General features: G+C 46.8%; 1 protein-coding gene across 1 annotated transcript; it reads left to right on the forward strand.

Moving 5' to 3' along the window:
• Window positions 1-157: 157 nt before the first annotated feature.
• Window positions 158-15,382, forward strand: LOC123773909 (uncharacterized). The gene is made up of 8 exons (XM_045767866.2): window positions 158-508; window positions 4,537-4,960; window positions 5,574-5,699; window positions 6,494-6,595; window positions 9,220-9,322; window positions 9,520-9,931; window positions 11,025-11,391; window positions 12,790-15,382. The coding sequence occupies exons 2-8, from the start codon at window positions 4,853-4,855 to the stop codon at window positions 14,542-14,544; spliced, it is 2,973 nt and encodes a 990-aa protein (XP_045623822.2). The 5' UTR covers window positions 158-508; window positions 4,537-4,852; the 3' UTR covers window positions 14,545-15,382.
• The last annotated feature ends 3,189 nt before the right edge of the window (window positions 15,383-18,571 follow it).

Consider the following 18,571-nt stretch of genomic DNA (forward strand, 5'->3'; position numbering starts at 1 on the left):
AATTATAATGGACGTAATTGCCTGCTAAGTGTACATAGATGTAACTTAAGCAAATACAATTAATGATTACAAATGAGTTGAGTTAAACGATGTGGTGCTTATAAATAGGGGAGGTGGTATTTGTGAAGTAAATATTGAGCAACATGAGTGTGTGTGAGAGAGAGAGATAAGGGGTTAGTGAGAGCGATAGCGCAGTGCTGGAGGGTTGGCAGCCCTGGACACCCACCTCGTCAGGAAGTCTTGTCTCTCCTCGTCACTCCTCCCGTCTACCACCTCTATCCTCTCCTCCACCAGTGCTATCCTCTCCTCCACCAGTGCTATCCTCCCATCCACCAGTGCTATCCTCCTCCCATCCACCAGTGTTATACTCCCGTCCATTAGCTCTATCCTCCCCGTCCACCGTCGTCTGTCCAAGCTCACACCAGCGGGAAGATCATATATTACTCTTGGGGGACGAAGAGAACACATAACCACAGCTATATACCGAGGAACAGGAGCACTCTTCAAGGTATTAGGAGCACCTCACCTGCTGGGACAACTGTGATCCTGTTTACATTGACCTATTGCATCAGTGGCCATACCACAAGTGTAATAGACATAGATTTTTTCTTTAAATTTTGGCCCGAGGGGCGAGTTTATTGGGCAATACCACCATAGCAGCATGTACAATCCCCAATAGGAAGAAAACCCGCTGGGTTGTTCATCCTGTCACTTGTACCCAGAATGTCAATCTATGTCTCCCTGAGGCAGGATAGAGCTATATAGCCACTTATACCAGCCTGTTTTTAAATGTTACCAAGCTTGTGTGTATATAGTTGCTATCTATAATTTATTTCATACAGATTACCAAAGATAAGATACAAAAATATGATTGGTAGACGAATTGTGTTTAAAATGCGGGGTTTTTTGAATGTTTGGAATAAGTATTATGTGTGGACACGTTGTGGAGTGTTAAGTGGGTGTTGTCATCATTGTGTCGAGGCGAGGCTGTTGGCCGTAGCTGGCTCTACAGCTGTTGGCCGTAGCTGGCTCTACAGCTGCTGGCCGTAGCTGGCTCTACAGCTGTTGGCCGTAGCTGGCTCTACAGCTGCTGGCCGTAGCTGGCTCTACAGCTGCTAGCCGTAGCTGGCTCTACAGCTGTTGGCCGTAGCTGGCTCTACAGCTGCTGGCCGTAGCTGTTGGCCGTAGCTGGCTCTACAGCTGCTGGCCGTAGCTGGCTCTGTAGCTGTTGGCCGTAGCTGGCTCTACAGCTGCTGGCCGTAGCTGGCTCTGTAGCTGTTGGCCGTAGCTGGCTCTACAGCTGCTGGCCGTAGCTGGCTCTGTAGCTGTTGGCCGTAGCTGGCTCTGTAGCTGTTGGCCGTAGCAGGCTCTACAGCTGGCTCTACAGCTGCTTTCAGATCAACACAGATATCTGGATAACTATCCAGGTGGATTGAAGGGGGGAGTGTGGTTTCTCATGGTAATGGATATATTTGTCTAATCCTCTTGTATAAGTGCTTTACCTGTATGTATGTAATGAAAATTATACTTTGGAACCATGCAATTTGGTGATAAAATTTATTTAGCTAAGCAGTTAATTTACAGTCTTGATAATTCTATATTAGTTACATAGTTTAATGTATATATATCAACAATGAGTTCAAGAACTGGACCGCAACAGTCTAATCAAGCTATATACCCATTGTACATTTATGGTGAGCTATAATAATCATATATATTTTTATTTTCGTATACACCTCACACCCATTGCATGGACGTCGTGGCAAGTTTACAATCACGTCCATGTATTACCTTCAATAAGCAAACTTTCGATATTTAGTTAAGATTTCTGGTAGGGAATAGTTCTGTTGGCAGTGTTTACATTTTGTCACATCTTCAGGTGGTACAAACGCCCAGAGGGATTTGTAATCGAATAGAAGAAGCATCTAGGAGCCTACTGACATTATTGGGTCACCAATAGATATGTGGTTTTTCTAGCATAGTAATATAATTATTACTATTATTATTATTATTATTATTATTATTATTATTATTATTATTATTATTATTATTATTATTGCATAGGTATACACAGGTACATAAGTATAGCACTGATATCAGGACGCGTTGTGAGAATTGACTTTAGTCATAAACGAATGCAACTCTTTCTTTTTATTAAAAGTTTCCAACGTAATAAGGTTTGTGTCAAGCATAAATATATTTTATTCATTTACATTGGTGAGCATAGGAAGCGCCTTTGGTCAGTGTTTTGAGATGAGAATCGTGAATACTAGAATAACGCTGCCCACCACCTGGGCCAAGCCTCCTGGTTGAATTACCGGGGAAGCACATGACTCATCCTGGGGAGTTAAACATCACAGCAAACCAGAAGCCAGATTCACGAAGCAGTTACGCAAGTACTTACGAACGTGTACATCTTCCCTCAATCTTTAACGCCTTTGATTACATTTATTAAATGTAACCAAAGGAATTTAAAAGGGAATTTATTATAGTATGAAAACTTGTCATTCAACTATTGTTATTGTTATAAACAGCTTCCTGGTGCTTCGGAGCTGTTTAATAATTGTAAACAAAGCTGCCAAAGATTGAGAAAAGATGTACAGGTTCGTAAGTGCCTGCGTAACTGCTTCGTGAATCTGACCCCTGGTAACTTGGTGCTTGGTGCTAAACAGCCTCCTGGTGCTTCGGAACTGTTTAATAATTGTAAACAAAGCCGCCAAATATTGAGAAAAGATGTACAGGTTCGTAAGTGCTTGCGTAACTGCTTCGTGAATCTGGCAACTTGAGCCTGGCCGGGGCTCTATCCGGATGTTGGAGCGGAGACAGACAAGATAAACGCCGATCACTGTCAGCGACTGGATCAGCCTCGGCTACTGTTGTGAGCTTAATAACCGTGACAGCGATCACTAATTATGCCACCAGCCCTTCACCTTCGGGAACATTAACCTACGTGAATGGAGAGTATTTTACCGCTTATTCCGGGGCAGCCTTAACCATGTGTGGCTGGCATTTTCCCTCCAGGGAATTTTGTCAGTCAGAGTGTCGGGACGTTATTATCCAAGCTCGTGCCATCCTCGAGCCGTGCCGCGACTGTCCTAAAAAGTGCGTATTGAATTTCTCTCATATGGTGTAATATAGATATATTTTCATAAATATAAATTAAGGTTTTGTGAAATTTGCAGATAGAGGAAGAAGACATAATGAAAGAAAGAAACGTACCATGGTCAGTGAGAGAAAAAGACTCCGGGAGTAGACATAGATATCCCTATCTCCCAGAGGCACGCGTACTGAGAATAATAGCAACATATGCTGGGAATCATCGAGACAGTCTTCAGGAACATAGTACAGGACGCTTTCAGAACAACATGTGTCCGGCCAGAGGTTTGGTTATGCAGTACCGGCATGGAACCCACACCTCAGAAAGCACAAAACATAGACAGAAAAAGTAAAAAGATTTACCACAAGACATTCCCGGAATTGATGGGACAGAGCTACGGGAATGCTACGGGAATTCACTAAGGGAACAGATCCTATTGTCACGAGAAGAAGAGAAATTGAGTGGATATGATCCATACATACAAAATACTCTGGGGTATCGCTGATAGAAATACACTGGATGTTTAGTTTAAATAAGAACGTAGTGAGAGGAAATGCGTGGAAGCTAGAGGCGCAGATGAGCCAAAGGGATGTGAGAAAATACTTGTTTAGTGCAAGATGAGTTAGTAAGGGAACCAGAAGAGAGGGAACATCTACACATAATATATAAGACCATAGGACAAAAAACAATAGGGTCGGGAGTCAATACATTAGACCACTGACAGGTGGAAAGATATTTGCTCAAGACTAAAGAATGTTTTGCTCGTTGGTCAGCAAGTTGGTGTCAACAACCCTCCAGTGGTTGAGACATTAAACCCACCAGCAAAGCAAACCAATCGACTTGATAAATAGTCCAGGACGGACCGAAACGTCGTTTTCTCTTTTCTTTCTAGTGTGTGGTCTGGTCAACATTGTTCAGCCTCGTTATTGTGACTTCAGCTACAAACCAAACGTTTCCTGTTAAGGGCGTTCACGCCCTATGTATACATTGGCTCGGTTCTGGACAATTTCTAGTCCAGCCTTATGAAATATTTTTTGGACATTTCTAATTGACAGAACGTCTTGCGAATATTATACGAGACATAAATCAACCACTGTGTTTGTATCAGAAAACCGAAAACGTTGAGTTGTGGGTAATTTTCTGTGAGGGAGTGCCTCCTGCTGTGGAGCCTGGGGAGTCTCATCTTGTGCTACTATTCCGCTCTGATTCAACCTACAACTGGAAACGGTAGAAATAGTACTGAATTAAATAGAGGCCAAAGCGAGAAACGAGCGTAGTACGCAATGCTTCGCTGTGAGTGTACAGTAACATCTAGGACAGTGTTCGACGAAGTGTCGTTTGAATTAGTAATATTGCGTTTTTTTTTTTAAGTCATTATTATCTAGCCACCAGTCAAGTACGGTGTTTGTGGGTGCTAAAACCCTTGTATATCCCTGTAGGTATCGACGTTATGACCCAGTGAAGCCATCCTACACATCTACTTCCCGAAGAAACTCAAAGCAACAGAAATCCCTCCCAGAACTCTTAATATTTCGAGCCCACCATTGTGAATAATCCCTTAAAGAACCTCTTTACCCCTTCAAAACAATCCCCACTGATGCCCAATATCCGAGCTGCTCCTAAACACCCCTCCCTCTCCCAGGACCTTTCCTCCCCACCCATTTAGAAAAGTCCTCCCCCCTTAGAATTTCCTCCTGGCGCTTGGCCGACCTTGAGGGGGAGTAGGTCGAGGAGGAGCCCATTCCTGCCAGCGGGATGAGCGCCCTCCGGAAGAGTCTAGCGCCGGGGGAGCACCGCTCCTCCTCGGTGCTCAGCCACGAGGCCAACCTCAGGATCTTCGCCCTCCTCGGCTCTAAGGCTCAGGTGAGCTCTCTCGCTAACTCATTCATTCACTTATTTACTCACGCACTCACTCCCTCGCGGATTCATGCATTCGTTCACTCACGCATTCAAACACTCGTGCACCTAATCAGCCATTCTCATGCATTCACTCACTCACTCACGATATCACACATGCATTTACTCATTTACTCATTAATGTAATGACTCCAGCACTCAATCAGTCACTCATTCATTAATATAAGAAGCATCAATCAATCGACTCATTGACATCAATCAACTGACCACTGACATGATTCAGTTGACCCACTGACATTAGTTACCTGACTCACCGATTGATATCAATCGACTTACGAACAGCAGCCAATTGATTCACTGACATCGATCAATTGATTCGCTGACATCAGTCAGCTGATTCACTGAATTGGAGGCTAGGCTTGTTGCATGGGGATATGGTAGATAGATTTGATTTGATGGACAGATTTGCTGCATGAGGTAATGGCTAGATTTGTTGTATTGATTGATGGATAGACTTGTTGCATGAAGCAATAACAAGAAGTCTTGCATTTGTTTTGATTGTTGCTATTGTTGTTGCTATTGATGTAGTTGATGTGACTGTTGTTGATGTATGGTGCAGGCAGTGAGCACGGGTGTGGTGACAGTGATGGGGGCGGACCCCCCCGAACACACCACCTGGCACCCCCTACACACGGGCGTCGTAACTCTCACTAAGGACTACGCCCGCAAGGCCTACTTCCTCCAGGTGAGTGACTCACTGTCCTCCACGTCCACGTCTATGATAGAGCCCAGTAGGCTCAGGAATCTGTACACCAGTTGATTGACAGTTGAGAGGCGGGACCAAAGAGCCAAAGCTCAACCCCCGCAAGCACAAATAGGTGAGTACAAGGACTATACTTCCTCCAGGTGAGTGGCTCCCTGTCCTCCACGTTCACAAGGACTATACTTCCTCCAGGTGAGTGGCTCCCTGTCCTCCACGTCCACAAGGACTATACTTCCTCCAGGTGAGTGACTCACTGTCCTCCACGTCCACAAGGACTATACTTCCTCCAGGTGAGGGACTCACTGTCCTCCACGTTCACAAGGACTATACTTCCTCCAGGTGAGTGACTCACTGTCCTCCACGTCCACAAGGACTATACTTCCTCCAGGTGAGGGACTCACTGTCCTCCACGTCCACAAGGACTATACTTCCTCCAGGTGAGGGACTCACTGTCCTCCACGTCCACAAGGACTATACTTCCTCCAGTACAGTAATTCACTGCCCCTTCAGGTCCAGTTTACAGTAGTTTCATGAATAAAAAATAATCTCTTGTGGCAAGCACAAAAAAATTTTCTTGCCTGTATTTTAACGTAGAAAAAAAGACTACTAACCTGCTTGTATTTGGACCCCTCCTGAGGCAACCAGTAAATGTCTTCTCTCCGGTGTTTAACTCTAAAGAGAGGTTTCTCACCCGTGTGACGCTGGGAGAAGTGGGAGGGCGGGGGCGGGGTGTCACCTTCGTCAAGATGTAAAGGAGAGATCTGTGTTTGTTTCAGGTGTACGACCTGGTGGAGTGGCAGCGGGTGCAGGAGGTGGAGGTGACGAAGGGCGCTCGGTATCTCTGCTCTTCTCCGCTCTTCCACCAGCTCCCAGCACAGGTGAGGCTCTTCCACCAGCTCCCAGCACAGGTGAGGCTCTGCCACCAGCTCCCAGCACAGGTGAGGCTCTTCCACCAGCTCCCAGCACAGGTGAGGCTCTGCCACCAGCTCCCAGCACAGGTGAGGCTCTTCCACCAGCTCCCAGCACAGGTGAGGCTCTGCCACCAGCTCCCAGCACAGGTGAGGCTCTTCCACCAGCTCCCAGCACAGGTGAGGCTCTGCCACCAGCTCCCAGCTCAGGTGAGGCTCTTCCACCAACTCCCAGCACAGGTGAGGCTCTGCCACCAGCTCCCAGCTCAGGTGAGGCTCTTCCACCAGCTCCCAGCACAGGTGAGGCTCTGCCACCAGCTCCCAGCTCAGGTGAGGCTCTTCCACCAGCTCCCAGCTCAGGTGAGGCTCTTCCACCAGCTCCCAGCACAGGTCAGGACCTTTCACCAACTCCCAGCACAGGTGAGGTTCTTCCACCAGCTCCCAGCACAGGTGAGGCTCTGCCACCAGCTCCCAGCACAGGTGAGGCTCTTCCACCAGCTCCCAGCACAGGTGAGGCTCTTCCACCAGCTCCCAGCTCAGGTGAGGCTCTTCCACCAACTCCCAGCACAGGTGAGGCTCTGCCACCAGCTCCCAGCTCAGGTGAGGCTCTTCCACCAGCTCCCAGCACAGGTGAGGCTCTGCCACCAGCTCCCAGCTCAGGTGAGGCTCTTCCACCAACTCCCAGCACAGGTGAGGCTCTGCCACCAGCTCCCAGCTCAGGTGAGGCTCTGCCACCAGCTCCCAGCACAGGTGAGGCTCTTCCACCAGCTCCCAGCACAGGTGAGGCTCTGCCACCAGCTCCCAGCACAGGTGAGGCTCTGCCACCAGCTCCCAGCTCAGGTGAGGCTCTTCCACCAGCTCCCAGCACAGGTGAGGCTCTGCCACCAGCTCCCAGCTCAGGTGAGGCTCTTCCACCAACTCCCAGCACAAGTGAGGCTCTGCCACCAGCTCCCAGCACAGGTGAGGCTCTTCCACCAGCTCCCAGCACAGGTGAGGCTCTTCCACCAGCTCCCAGCTCAGGTGAGGCTCTTCCACCAACTCCCAGCACAGGTGAGGCTCTGCCACCAGCTCCCAGCACAGGTGAGGCTCTTCCACCAGCTCCCAGCACAGGTGAGGCTCTTCCACCAGCTCCCAGCTCAGGTGAGGCTCTTCCACCAACTCCCAGCACAGGTGAGGCTCTGCCACCAGCTCCCAGCACAGGTGAGGCTCTTCCACCAGCTCCCAGCACAGGTGAGGCTCTTCCACCAGCTCCCAGCTCAGGTGAGGCTCTTCCACCAACTCCCAGCACAGGTGAGGCTCTGCCACCAGCTCCCAGCACAGGTGAGGCTCTTCCACCAGCTCCCAGCACAGGTGAGGCTCTTCCACCAGCTCCCAGCTCAGGTGAGGCTCTTCCACCAACTCCCAGCACAGGTGAGGCTCTGCCACCAGCTCCCAGCACAGGTGAGGCTCTTCCACCAGCTCCCAGCACAGGTGAGGCTCTTCCACCAGCTCCCAGCTCAGGTGAGGCTCTTCCACCAACTCCCAGCACAGGTGAGGCTCTGCCACCAGCTCCCAGCACAGGTGAGGCTCTGCCACCAGCTCCCAGCACAGGTGAGGCTCTGCCACCAGCTCCCAGCTCAGGTGAGGCTCTTCCACCAGCTCCCAGCACAGGTGAGGCTCTGCCACCAGCTCCCAGCTCAGGTGAGGCTCTTCCACCAACTCCCAGCACAGGTGAGGCTCTGCCACCAGCTCCCAGCTCAGGTGAGGCTCTTCCACCAGCTCCCAGCACAGGTGAGGCTCTGCCACCAGCTCCCAGCTCAGGTGAGGCTCTTCCACCAGCTCCCAGCTCAGGTGAGGCTCTTCCACCAGCTCCCAGCACAGGTCAGGACCTTTCACCAACTCCCAGCACAGGTGAGGTTCTTCCACCAGCTCCCAGCACAGGTGAGGACCTTCCACCAGCTCCCAGCACGGGTGAGGCTTCCAGACTCACCCGTGCTCATGTACTTCTGGTACTTACATACCAAGTGATCCCAGACAAAAATAATTTTCTCGTGCCAGTACTTTATTTATGACACGAACCTGTAATGAATACCATAGGTTGGAATGCTCTTTCAGTTAGTTACTCTACACAATCTCCCCAGCTTGAGGCCGTCTTTTGATAATGACTTGCCTGCTTAAGTTAATTACTAATACGTGTCTGGTAAAGTAGTCTTTTTTGTTCATCAGATGTGTGTGTGTGTTGATCTGCCATGGAAGAGTGCGTGGTGTGTCGTGGAGAGTTGACTCTCACAAAACTCACCCATGGCAGCATGAATGAGGTGTATGTGTGATGTAGTGAAACTTTGGAGGTTTAATAGACTTTCAAGTACTCCTGTATATCGTCGGCTCGCCTTGCTTAAGTCTGGAAGACAAAGCTCGCCTCGTTTTCCAGACGAAAACAGCTACGCATCGGCCATTCCTTTACTGCATCAGCTGCCGTTACATAACGTTTCTTCTCCGTCGCAAATTGGACGTAAACTTTTATTGCGTTTACGTCTAACTTGCGATGTTATGAGTTCAACGTTCCTTACATGAAGGCGTTCAGTTTATGTGTTGTTTTTCCTCCCCGGTGATAGGGTAGGATGCTGGGACTGAAGTTCGCCAGTGAGGTGGACGCCAGGGAGTTCGCTGCTGCTGCTGCCTTGGTCGTGGCGGGAGCCGCGCCCCGCAAGCCCGAAGGTGAGTCCTCTGTCTGTCTCAATCTGAATTTGTGGTAAAATACTAACGTCCTCGTTTACATGTGTTGTTGTATATATCATTATTGTTCATTCATATATTTATAAATATAGTGTGTACGTAAGAGAAGGAAAAGAAAGAAGGAAGGTGAGGTAAATGAGGTTCTGGCAGTTTTTTCATGAGACGCGGTCGATGTACAGGTCGTCCACCACCTTCCCCGAAGGAGAAGACAGCATTGACTCAGGAGAAGAAGCAGCTGGCAGAGACCAACCACCTGGACACAAACGGCGCAGCAGGAGTGGCGCCCCTCCGTGACCAGCTGCCGCACAAGCAACGCCAGGGGACTAAAACGCGAAAGGAAAGGCAGCCAGAGCAGCTTCATAAGCAAGCAAAGCCACCGCCACCACAACCACCCCCACATCCACCACCACAATCACCACCACATCCACCACCACCGTCGCCACCACGCCCACCTCCACAATCACCACCACAACCACCACCGTCACCACCACAGTCACCGCGACCCCAACAGACCCCACAACTGTGCTTCCCACCACAGCCTGGAGATAAGATGACTACACTAGACAGGAAACGAACCTGGAAGAAACTGACGTAAGTGCCTTTGATGTTGTTCTTATTTATATAGGACCTGTACCCGTAAACTAGCTGCCTGGAAGACACTGGTGTAAGTACCTGCGATGTCATTCTCACTTTGTGATTACAATAATACAGTTGTATGGATAAGACTGACGTAAATGTGTGATGTAACTCATAGATATGATCTCAGAAATGCAGTCTCCTGAAAGAGACCAGCGGAGGTGGCTTCGGTGTTATCCAACTGTCATGGTTCCAATAATACAACCGCATGAAAGAGATTCGTAAATACCTCTGGTGTAATTCTCAGTGATGTGGTTCCAGTATGGTTTGGTGGTTCCAAACACTGTGCCGACTAAGTAACCACTATAATCTGATCCTGTGTGCTGGGTTCGATCCCCCAGCTGGGCGACACTTTTGGGAAAGTATCCCTACCTCTGTTACCCCCACCTGTTGCGTCCTAGTGAAAGGTCCGTCGTTGGCCTGAAGCACAGGGAGGCAAACCTATGGCATACATGCCCACGGTGGCACGACGTGGCATGCAGTGCTGCCCCCTGACTCTTCATACTCCCCACCCATAGTCAATAAATATTTACAGATTACCATTACGGCCAAATGTGTGCAGCTTAGTAGAGGTTTTGTTCTTAGACGATTTGTTGAGTTTTGGGATGAAATTCGTGTTTTTGATGCATGAAAAAGGTTCAAGAATTATCTTCTGTTGTGTGGATTTTTAGGTTGATGTTTTTCACAGATTTCTCCGTACATTTAAATGACTTAAACACCAAATTACAGCCATCTGGCAAAACACTTTATGTTTGATAACATAAGAGACTCTGAACAAATCTACAAGGGCCATGATGAGGGTTCGAACTTACAGCCGGAATGATCCGGCGTAAGTTCGAACCCTCATCACGGCCCTTGTGGATTTGTTCATTTGATGCATCACACTATTGCGTTTTCTGTGTGTATAAGAGCCTTTGAAATCAAACTGAATTTTTTTTTCCATTTGGGAAAGCTGGTAGACACGTCGGTAAGGTAGATGGTTGGTTGTGATGATGAAGATGGTGATAGTCCATGATGGTGATGATGTTCTTGTCTCCCCCTCCCCCAGGAAAGACATGATCAGCAGCCCGACCAACTTTCAGCATCTTTACCATGTTGGTTTCGACCCGGGAGCTTACCCGCGCTACTCCACAACAAACGAGGAACGGGAGCAGCAGCAGCAGGAGGAGGACGAGCACCAGTGGGAGCAGCACCAGCAGGAACCACACCAGCAGGAACCACACCAGCAGGCACCACACCAGCAGGAACCACACCAGCAGGAACCACACCAGCAGGCACCACACCAGCAGGAACCACACCAGCAGGAACCACACCAGCAGGCACCACACCAGCAGGCACCACACCAGCAGGAACCACACCAGCAGGAACCACACCAGCAGGCACCAACGGCACCTAACACTGGATTACACATGAGGGTAAGTTGACTGTCCGCACCCTTTGTCGACGTCTACACCTTTAGCTAACTTTCTTGCCAATGTTTACATCTACCTATTATTATCGGTTGCACGTGCAAGATGTTATCGCAACTTCTCTTGAGGTTATCTTGAGATGATTTCGGGGACTTAGCGTCCCCGCGGCCCGGTCCTCGACCAGGCCTCCTTTTTGTTACACACCCCCAGGAAATAGCCCGTAGCAGCTGTTTAACTCCCATGTACCTATTTACTGCTAGGTGAACAGGGCATCAGGGTGAACGAAACTCTGCCCATTTGTTTCCACCTCCACCGGGGATCGAACCCGGAACCTCAGGACTACGAATTCGAAGCGTTGTCCACTCAGCTGTCAGGCCCGTATATGAAACAGGACTCCAATATAAAAATTACATGGTCAAACGACTTTCGCATTGCCGTCGAACGTAATAGTGCCTGGGGCCAGTCTTAAGCACAAAGCCTTTCAGCCGATTATGTGCACCTCAGTCACAAAGGCAGTGATGACAGCTGTTCGACTGTCACTCAAGTGTTCGTGTGAGCTGGCTCGGGCGAGGGACTCGTGGAATCTACGCTAGATATAAATATTTAATTCGGTGAGTGCGAGTAGAATTTGATAGAAAAAGGCATACGCGAGAATATTTGCATTATGAATCACATGGAAGTTGAAACTAAATTTTGATGGCATGTTAATTATGTTAATGTACACTAATACTTCATGCATTAAGCAAGAGGTGTAATAGTGTTACTTTAAATCAGTCAAGTTATGTACTTTTACAAGTATGACAGCTACTTGACACTTATGAACGATGTGTTGCTCAACTTATACGTAGTAGTTGCTTTAGAAGAGCTGTTTAACTTAAGTTGGCCTTAAGTCAGCTTGTCGTTGGGCGACTGGCTGCGCCTTAACTGAGTTGTTTCCTAGGTGCTTGGTGATGGCTAAGCCAATCACAGCAGTTCCCGCCAACCACAAGCCTTTCTGTCATCATGCGCAGGCGCTAGTACATGTTTAGTGGAACACTTGTAGACAGTTTAGTGGAACACTTGTAGACAGTTTAGTGGAACACACTTTAGTTGAAACACTTGTGGACGGAATAGTGGAGGACTTGTTGGTTTAGTTAGCTTTTCTAACTTTTCTGTCAAGTCTTTACGGTATTGCTCAGAGTGTTCTGGCTGGCATGCTGCTCCCTGCATTTCATACTAAATTAAGGAACAAGCTTTTTCAGTCTGTCACTTATCGTGTGTGTGTTTCTGACTCAATAACATTGTGGCGAGTCTCTAAATCAGGCTTGCTGAGGATTTTGATAATGTTCAGTATTGGGCACAATACGTCCTTATTTCTGTAATGTGTCTCATTTGCATATCTGTAATGCAAGCTTCCTCCTGCAGGGTGTGGATCCCAGTAAACGGCCCGCTCCCCCACCTCCTCCCAGTCCAGTGGAGGCCCACAGTGCGCCAACCATCACCGCGCCAATATTTCCAGACTCGGCTGACAGTACACTCCCCGCCGTCGTCCCCAATGTCTCCTCTTCGCACCTGTCTCTGGGTTTTACCACCATCACCACATCTTCCACTACCACCACTCCCAAAGCTACTACCTCTATCTCCACAGATAATTCCAATGAGGCATTATTGACGCCTGCATCTTTCTTCACCGTGAACTCTACCCTCGAGACATCGTCGGGTCTTACTCCTAGCATGACCACTACCACAAGTTATCCCAGTGGAGAACCACCCACGTCTGAGTTTCCTCCCCACACCGCCACCATCGCCACAAACTCATTGTCTTCTGCATCTACACTCATCACTACCACAAACTCATTCGCTGAGGCACTCTCAACTACTATCCTTCCCAATTCATTTACTGAGGGGTCTTCCCTTGATTCGAACTGTGACGCAGAGCAAAACACTTCCCTAAGTGCAACGCCATCAGGGACTGTTGCTTCAGCACAAGATACAAATTCTTCTGCTGATCTGACAGACGATTTTGCAGCCATGAGTTTTACTCAGCTAGCGTTTGGTCAGCACTCCGCGGAGTCTTCCCTAAGAGAAGAGACTGACGATCGTTCAGAAAAAGGTTCCTACGTTGAGTCTGAAGAGACAACTGGGTCCTCCAATTTAGGCGAATCAACTTCTTCAAATGATTTGCAAGAAATGATTGTTTTGAGCGCTGTAGAAGACCCAAGAGGTCTAACTACTTCAGTCGGAGAGTCAGGTGCGTCCACCACAGACGGGGGTTCTGAGTCAGGCCTTACTACTTGCACCACAACTACCAGCCCGTATTATCCTTCCTCCAATAACACCATGGAAGTCACAGATCCATGTCATAGTTCCTCCACCATCACAACAACGTCAACAGATTCAGGCACCATTACCTCCGTCACCACTACCACCAGTGCATCAGCAGATCCTGGTCCCAGTCTACCCACCACAACATCGAAAGATACAGATCCTAAATCCTTCGCCTCCAACAATACAGAGCCAGGTCCTTCTGTCTCCAGTATTACTCATCAAACGTTGTCGACAGTCACTAGCACAAGCCAGGAACCAAGTTCCCTTCCAGTTATTGTGTCGTTTACCCTCAAACTCTCGAGTGCCGGTTCTCGCGCTGCTTCAAAGACCTCCGACGACACGACTCCTTTTCTTCGCTCCTCCACCTCCTTAGATTCCAACTTGCCGGCTGCTTCCTCCACCACTTCGACCGTAAGTTCTGAGGGAGCCTCCACGACCACCATCGGCAATGCAAGACCTGCGGCTGTCTCCAGCGTTGCTCGTAGAATGTCTCTACAATCACTTCCTCCACGCAAGCCTAAAAGGAGACCATTGTCTTGCATTCCATTAGGCGCTCCTCCGCCACCTCCGCCGTCCACCCCACCACCTTCACCCTCCACAACTCCCCCTCCGCCTTCCACCCCTCCACCTTCACCCTCCACAACACCGCCTTCACCCTCCACAACACCGCCTTCACCCTCCACAACACCGCCTGAACCCTCCACAACACCGCCTGAACCCTCCACAACACCGCCTGAACCCTCTACCCCACCTCCTTCACCCTCCACCCCACCACCTTCACCCTCCACAACACCCCTTCAACCCTCCACCCAACCACGTACATCCTCCACATCACCACCGCCTCCGACGTGATGGAGGCAACAATCTTTCCAATACTAGTCTCTCCCTCCGGCAACCAATAATGATCTAGTGACGTACATGGCAACCAACCATCATTTCGTCTAGTGACGTTCATTGTTGCTGATTTTGGAGAGAATGCTTACAGTATTGAACACTTATTATTATTATTGTATATAACAATTCAAGCTCAATTTCTTGTGTATATGTATACCGATGAATTTCCCTTGTCCTCTGCTCTCCATTTGTGTGTTGTTAATTCTTAAAGCTATTTGCAAACTGATAGATAAATTTCCTAATATTTATTAACCACACGTGGAGCTTTTTTTATATATCAGTATTTACCGTATTAATTGGGTTAGTATTTGAGATGAAGGTATTAAGTTGCACTTGGAAGGTTATTGATATATATATATATAACAAAATGGGCTAAGAATGCTGTCGTGGGGACGCCAATATAAATTGGCTGTGTGAGGAGGCGCCGTTCGCACACTGGGGGGGGGGGGGTTCGTCTAATTACCCAAAGCTTCCTAGTATTACGCAAGTAATGAAGAAATATGATATATTTACTCACTATAATGTTGGTGCTGAATGTAGAACATTAAGAATATATTTGCTCTGAAATAACTTAATTTTATAACGAAATTAGATGAAACTTAAGTGGCAGGTGACGCCATAGGAAGTCGCCTATCCAAGCGACAGTGTTGTGGAACGACTTATTCAAGAAATATTTATGATCTCCCTAATGGTATAAATCCATTACGCCCAGTGCAGTTCCATCACTTGAGAATGAACCATGTAGGTTCGAAATGTGTAAATTTATAATAAGTATAATACATTCTAAAGTTAGTTATTTTCTTTTTTTAGTTTACCTCGAACAAAGATGACATTTGGAGAAATTCTCTTCCAATTAAACCAAAATGCAAAAGCACTAGTCAGAGGGATAGAAGCCCTAAACAAGAAAATAATCAATACAGTCATATTCAATGATATATATATATATATGAGGGAGCCTCCATACATATTGCCTGAACCCAGCCTCCCTGTCAAAGGGAGGCTGGGTTCTGTTATTACTATTATTATTACACACATATATACATAACTAAATATATATATATATATTTGTTAATGTCACTTTAGTTTTGTTTGCGTCTCGTATTAGTTACTTTGGCTGTTGGAGGCTAGAGCTGCACTTGTGTACAGTGCGCTATCTGTAGTAATGCGCTTATTATATATGTTGTGTTAGCCCTTCATTTTCAGTATATTTGAATTGTTGAAGTGATTGTTTAATTATTAAAATTATTATTATTATTACACACAGGAATCACAATAACGTGATATATCAAATGAGCAAATTCACAAGGGCCTTGATGAGGGTTCGAACTTGTGCACTGAGTGTTCCCAGACGCGCACTAGTCCACTGTACCACCACATGGTCAAAAGAAGAATTGCAACCTGGAGTGCTACTGCCCCCCACGAGGATCCCGAGGTATCCACTGAAGCCTAACTGGGGTTTCACACTCCCCCCCCCCCCTCCGTGCACTTGGGCTCTGTCAACCAAATAGTTCTACCTTTGACCTCAATAAACACATTTTGTGTGGATTGAGGTGTAATAATCAGAAGAAGAAGAGGTCAGAGGGAGAATTATTTGGTTGACAGAGCCCAAGTGCATGGAGGGGGGGGGGGAATTGTGTGAAACCCCAGTTAGGCTTCAGTGGATACCTCGGGATCCTCGTGGGGGGCAGTAGCACTCCAGGTTGCAATTCTTTTGACCATGTGGTGGTACAATAGACTAGAGCGCGTCTGGGAACACTCAGTGCATAGATTCGAACCCTCTTCAAGGCCCTTGTGGATTTGTTCATTATTATTATTGTTACTGTTGTTGTTATTATTACTATTATTATTAATAATAATGTTGCCGTAGATGCTATTTTTGAATTAAAAATCATTAAAAAGTAACCAGATGTTAAACGCTGGTGTTTATTTTCTTGAGTTAATTTGTTATTCTAATGCGTGACGGTATATATATAACAGTATATTATTGTATAGTCGTCGGTGAACAATAAAATCTTTAAATTCGTTATCTCTTCCTATTTAATTAAAAAAAAATGAACCAGATTGTAAAGACAGCATTAATGAACGCCATTTCCTTACACGAGGCTTTGCTCGGTCACATTGTACAATTTCGTCGCTTCGATTCAACTAGCTCATCAAGATTGTAACTTGCTTAGCTAAATGAATTGTGGGGTTCAGTCCCTGAGCCCATTATGTGCCTCTGTAACCCTTTCCACTACCGCCGTACTGTAAACACTCTCAAAATCAACGTAGCACAATTACCTTAAGTATAACCTTTTCTAGGCCTAAGGCATTTTCTAGGCATCAATAAATTTAATTTGAGAATAAAGCGTTTATTACAGGGTATAATATAAATAATCCATCCTGTCATCTATTTAAGATGACGATTAAAGTCAGTATTTGCCTATTTAAGTCAAATACTGACTTTACATTCAGTATGTTTATTATATAGAATTGTATATTCTAGTATATAAGAATAGTATATTTTAGTATATAAGAATAGTATATTTTAGTATATAAGAATAGTATATTTTAGTATAAAAGAATAGTATATTCAGTATATATACTACTTTATCTGGTGGAGGGGGGGGGTGATTTTAAGTAATTAGAACACGTCTGTTGCAAAGGCCCGTGTAAAACACACGTGGGCGAACTATTGCCATGCTGAAGGAAACAATGGGTCAGGAGCAAGAAAAAGTTAATGGACTATTCAAAAAAATTGGGTTGTCAAAGCCTTTGACAATTTAGTCACCTGTTTCCTGCCCCCGTAGATAGATATGGTGACCCTAAGTTAATCTTTTAAATTATAAACTAATCATGAAAAGCTTTTGTGGTAAAATATGATGGCTTTTAGACGTGAAAATGTAGCCATCACTGCTAAATTTAATTTTACCCAGATTCGAGTGCTGTGGCTCGGGAACTTGAATTTGATGGTTTTCTTAAAGTTAGTTAGTTCACTGACTTTAAGCCGTATCAAGTCGAATCGTTGAAGAGGAATGCCTGACGGCAGTATCTAGAGACCCCAGTGGGCAAACTTGTGGATTTGTTCATTTGATGCATCACGTTAGTGTGATCTCTGTGTGTAATGATGTAAGGGCGAAGAGGGAGAACGGCTTATTGACATAGCTCGGGTGCAGAGGGGAGTTGTGTAAAACCCTGGTTTGTGCCTCGGAGAGGCTACGGGATCCAGTAAGTTTAGTAGAACTTCGGTTTCAACTCTTTTTAACCCTGTCGTAGCTCAGCCGATTAAGGCAGTGTCTGGAATACACCCAGTGGGTAAATTTACCTGCTGTGTCCCATTGGTCCCCAGGCAGAGCAGACGTCCGCGCGTCCTCAAGGGTGAAGCAGGAGCTGCTGTATGGTGCACATTGACTGCTGCAGCCAGCGGCTGCTAGTCTGCTGTGCACCCCATACTCATCTTGTGAGCTTATTGTGTACTTTTATGTGTGTATATTGAAGACAGCACCACTCAGATTATGTGAGTGGCACGTTTCGATGTATATAAAAGTAGACATCCGCTCGTAGTGTACATAGAAGCAGACAATACCTCTTGGTGTATCTATTAGAGGTTGTTGTTGTATATTAGAGGGTATCTCATGGTGTATATAGAAGTAGACAGCACCTCTCAGTGTATATAGCATACACCACCTTTTGATGTCGGGGAATGAGAGGCTATAAAATGTCGAAATCTCTTTAGCCAACAACGACTGGCCACTTCCCAGAATGCAACCTGCAACAGTTGCTTAACTCCCGGGTATCTGTTTACTGCTAAGTAAACAGAGGAATCAGGCGAAAGGGAACGTGCTCAAACAACCCCAACAACTTGACAAGGGCGAGGCTGTGCGGTCACACAGATGGTTATTGGTCCTTAACCTGAGTAGTTGAGGGTATCCACGGATTTATAAAATGAACTTCACCGCTATCTTGATTCAGTGGCGAAATGTTCACTCACAGGATGAGTTACACT

This window comes from Procambarus clarkii, chromosome 91, assembly GCF_040958095.1.
Source record: "Procambarus clarkii isolate CNS0578487 chromosome 91, FALCON_Pclarkii_2.0, whole genome shotgun sequence".
Classification (NCBI taxonomy): domain Eukaryota; kingdom Metazoa; phylum Arthropoda; class Malacostraca; order Decapoda; family Cambaridae; genus Procambarus; species Procambarus clarkii.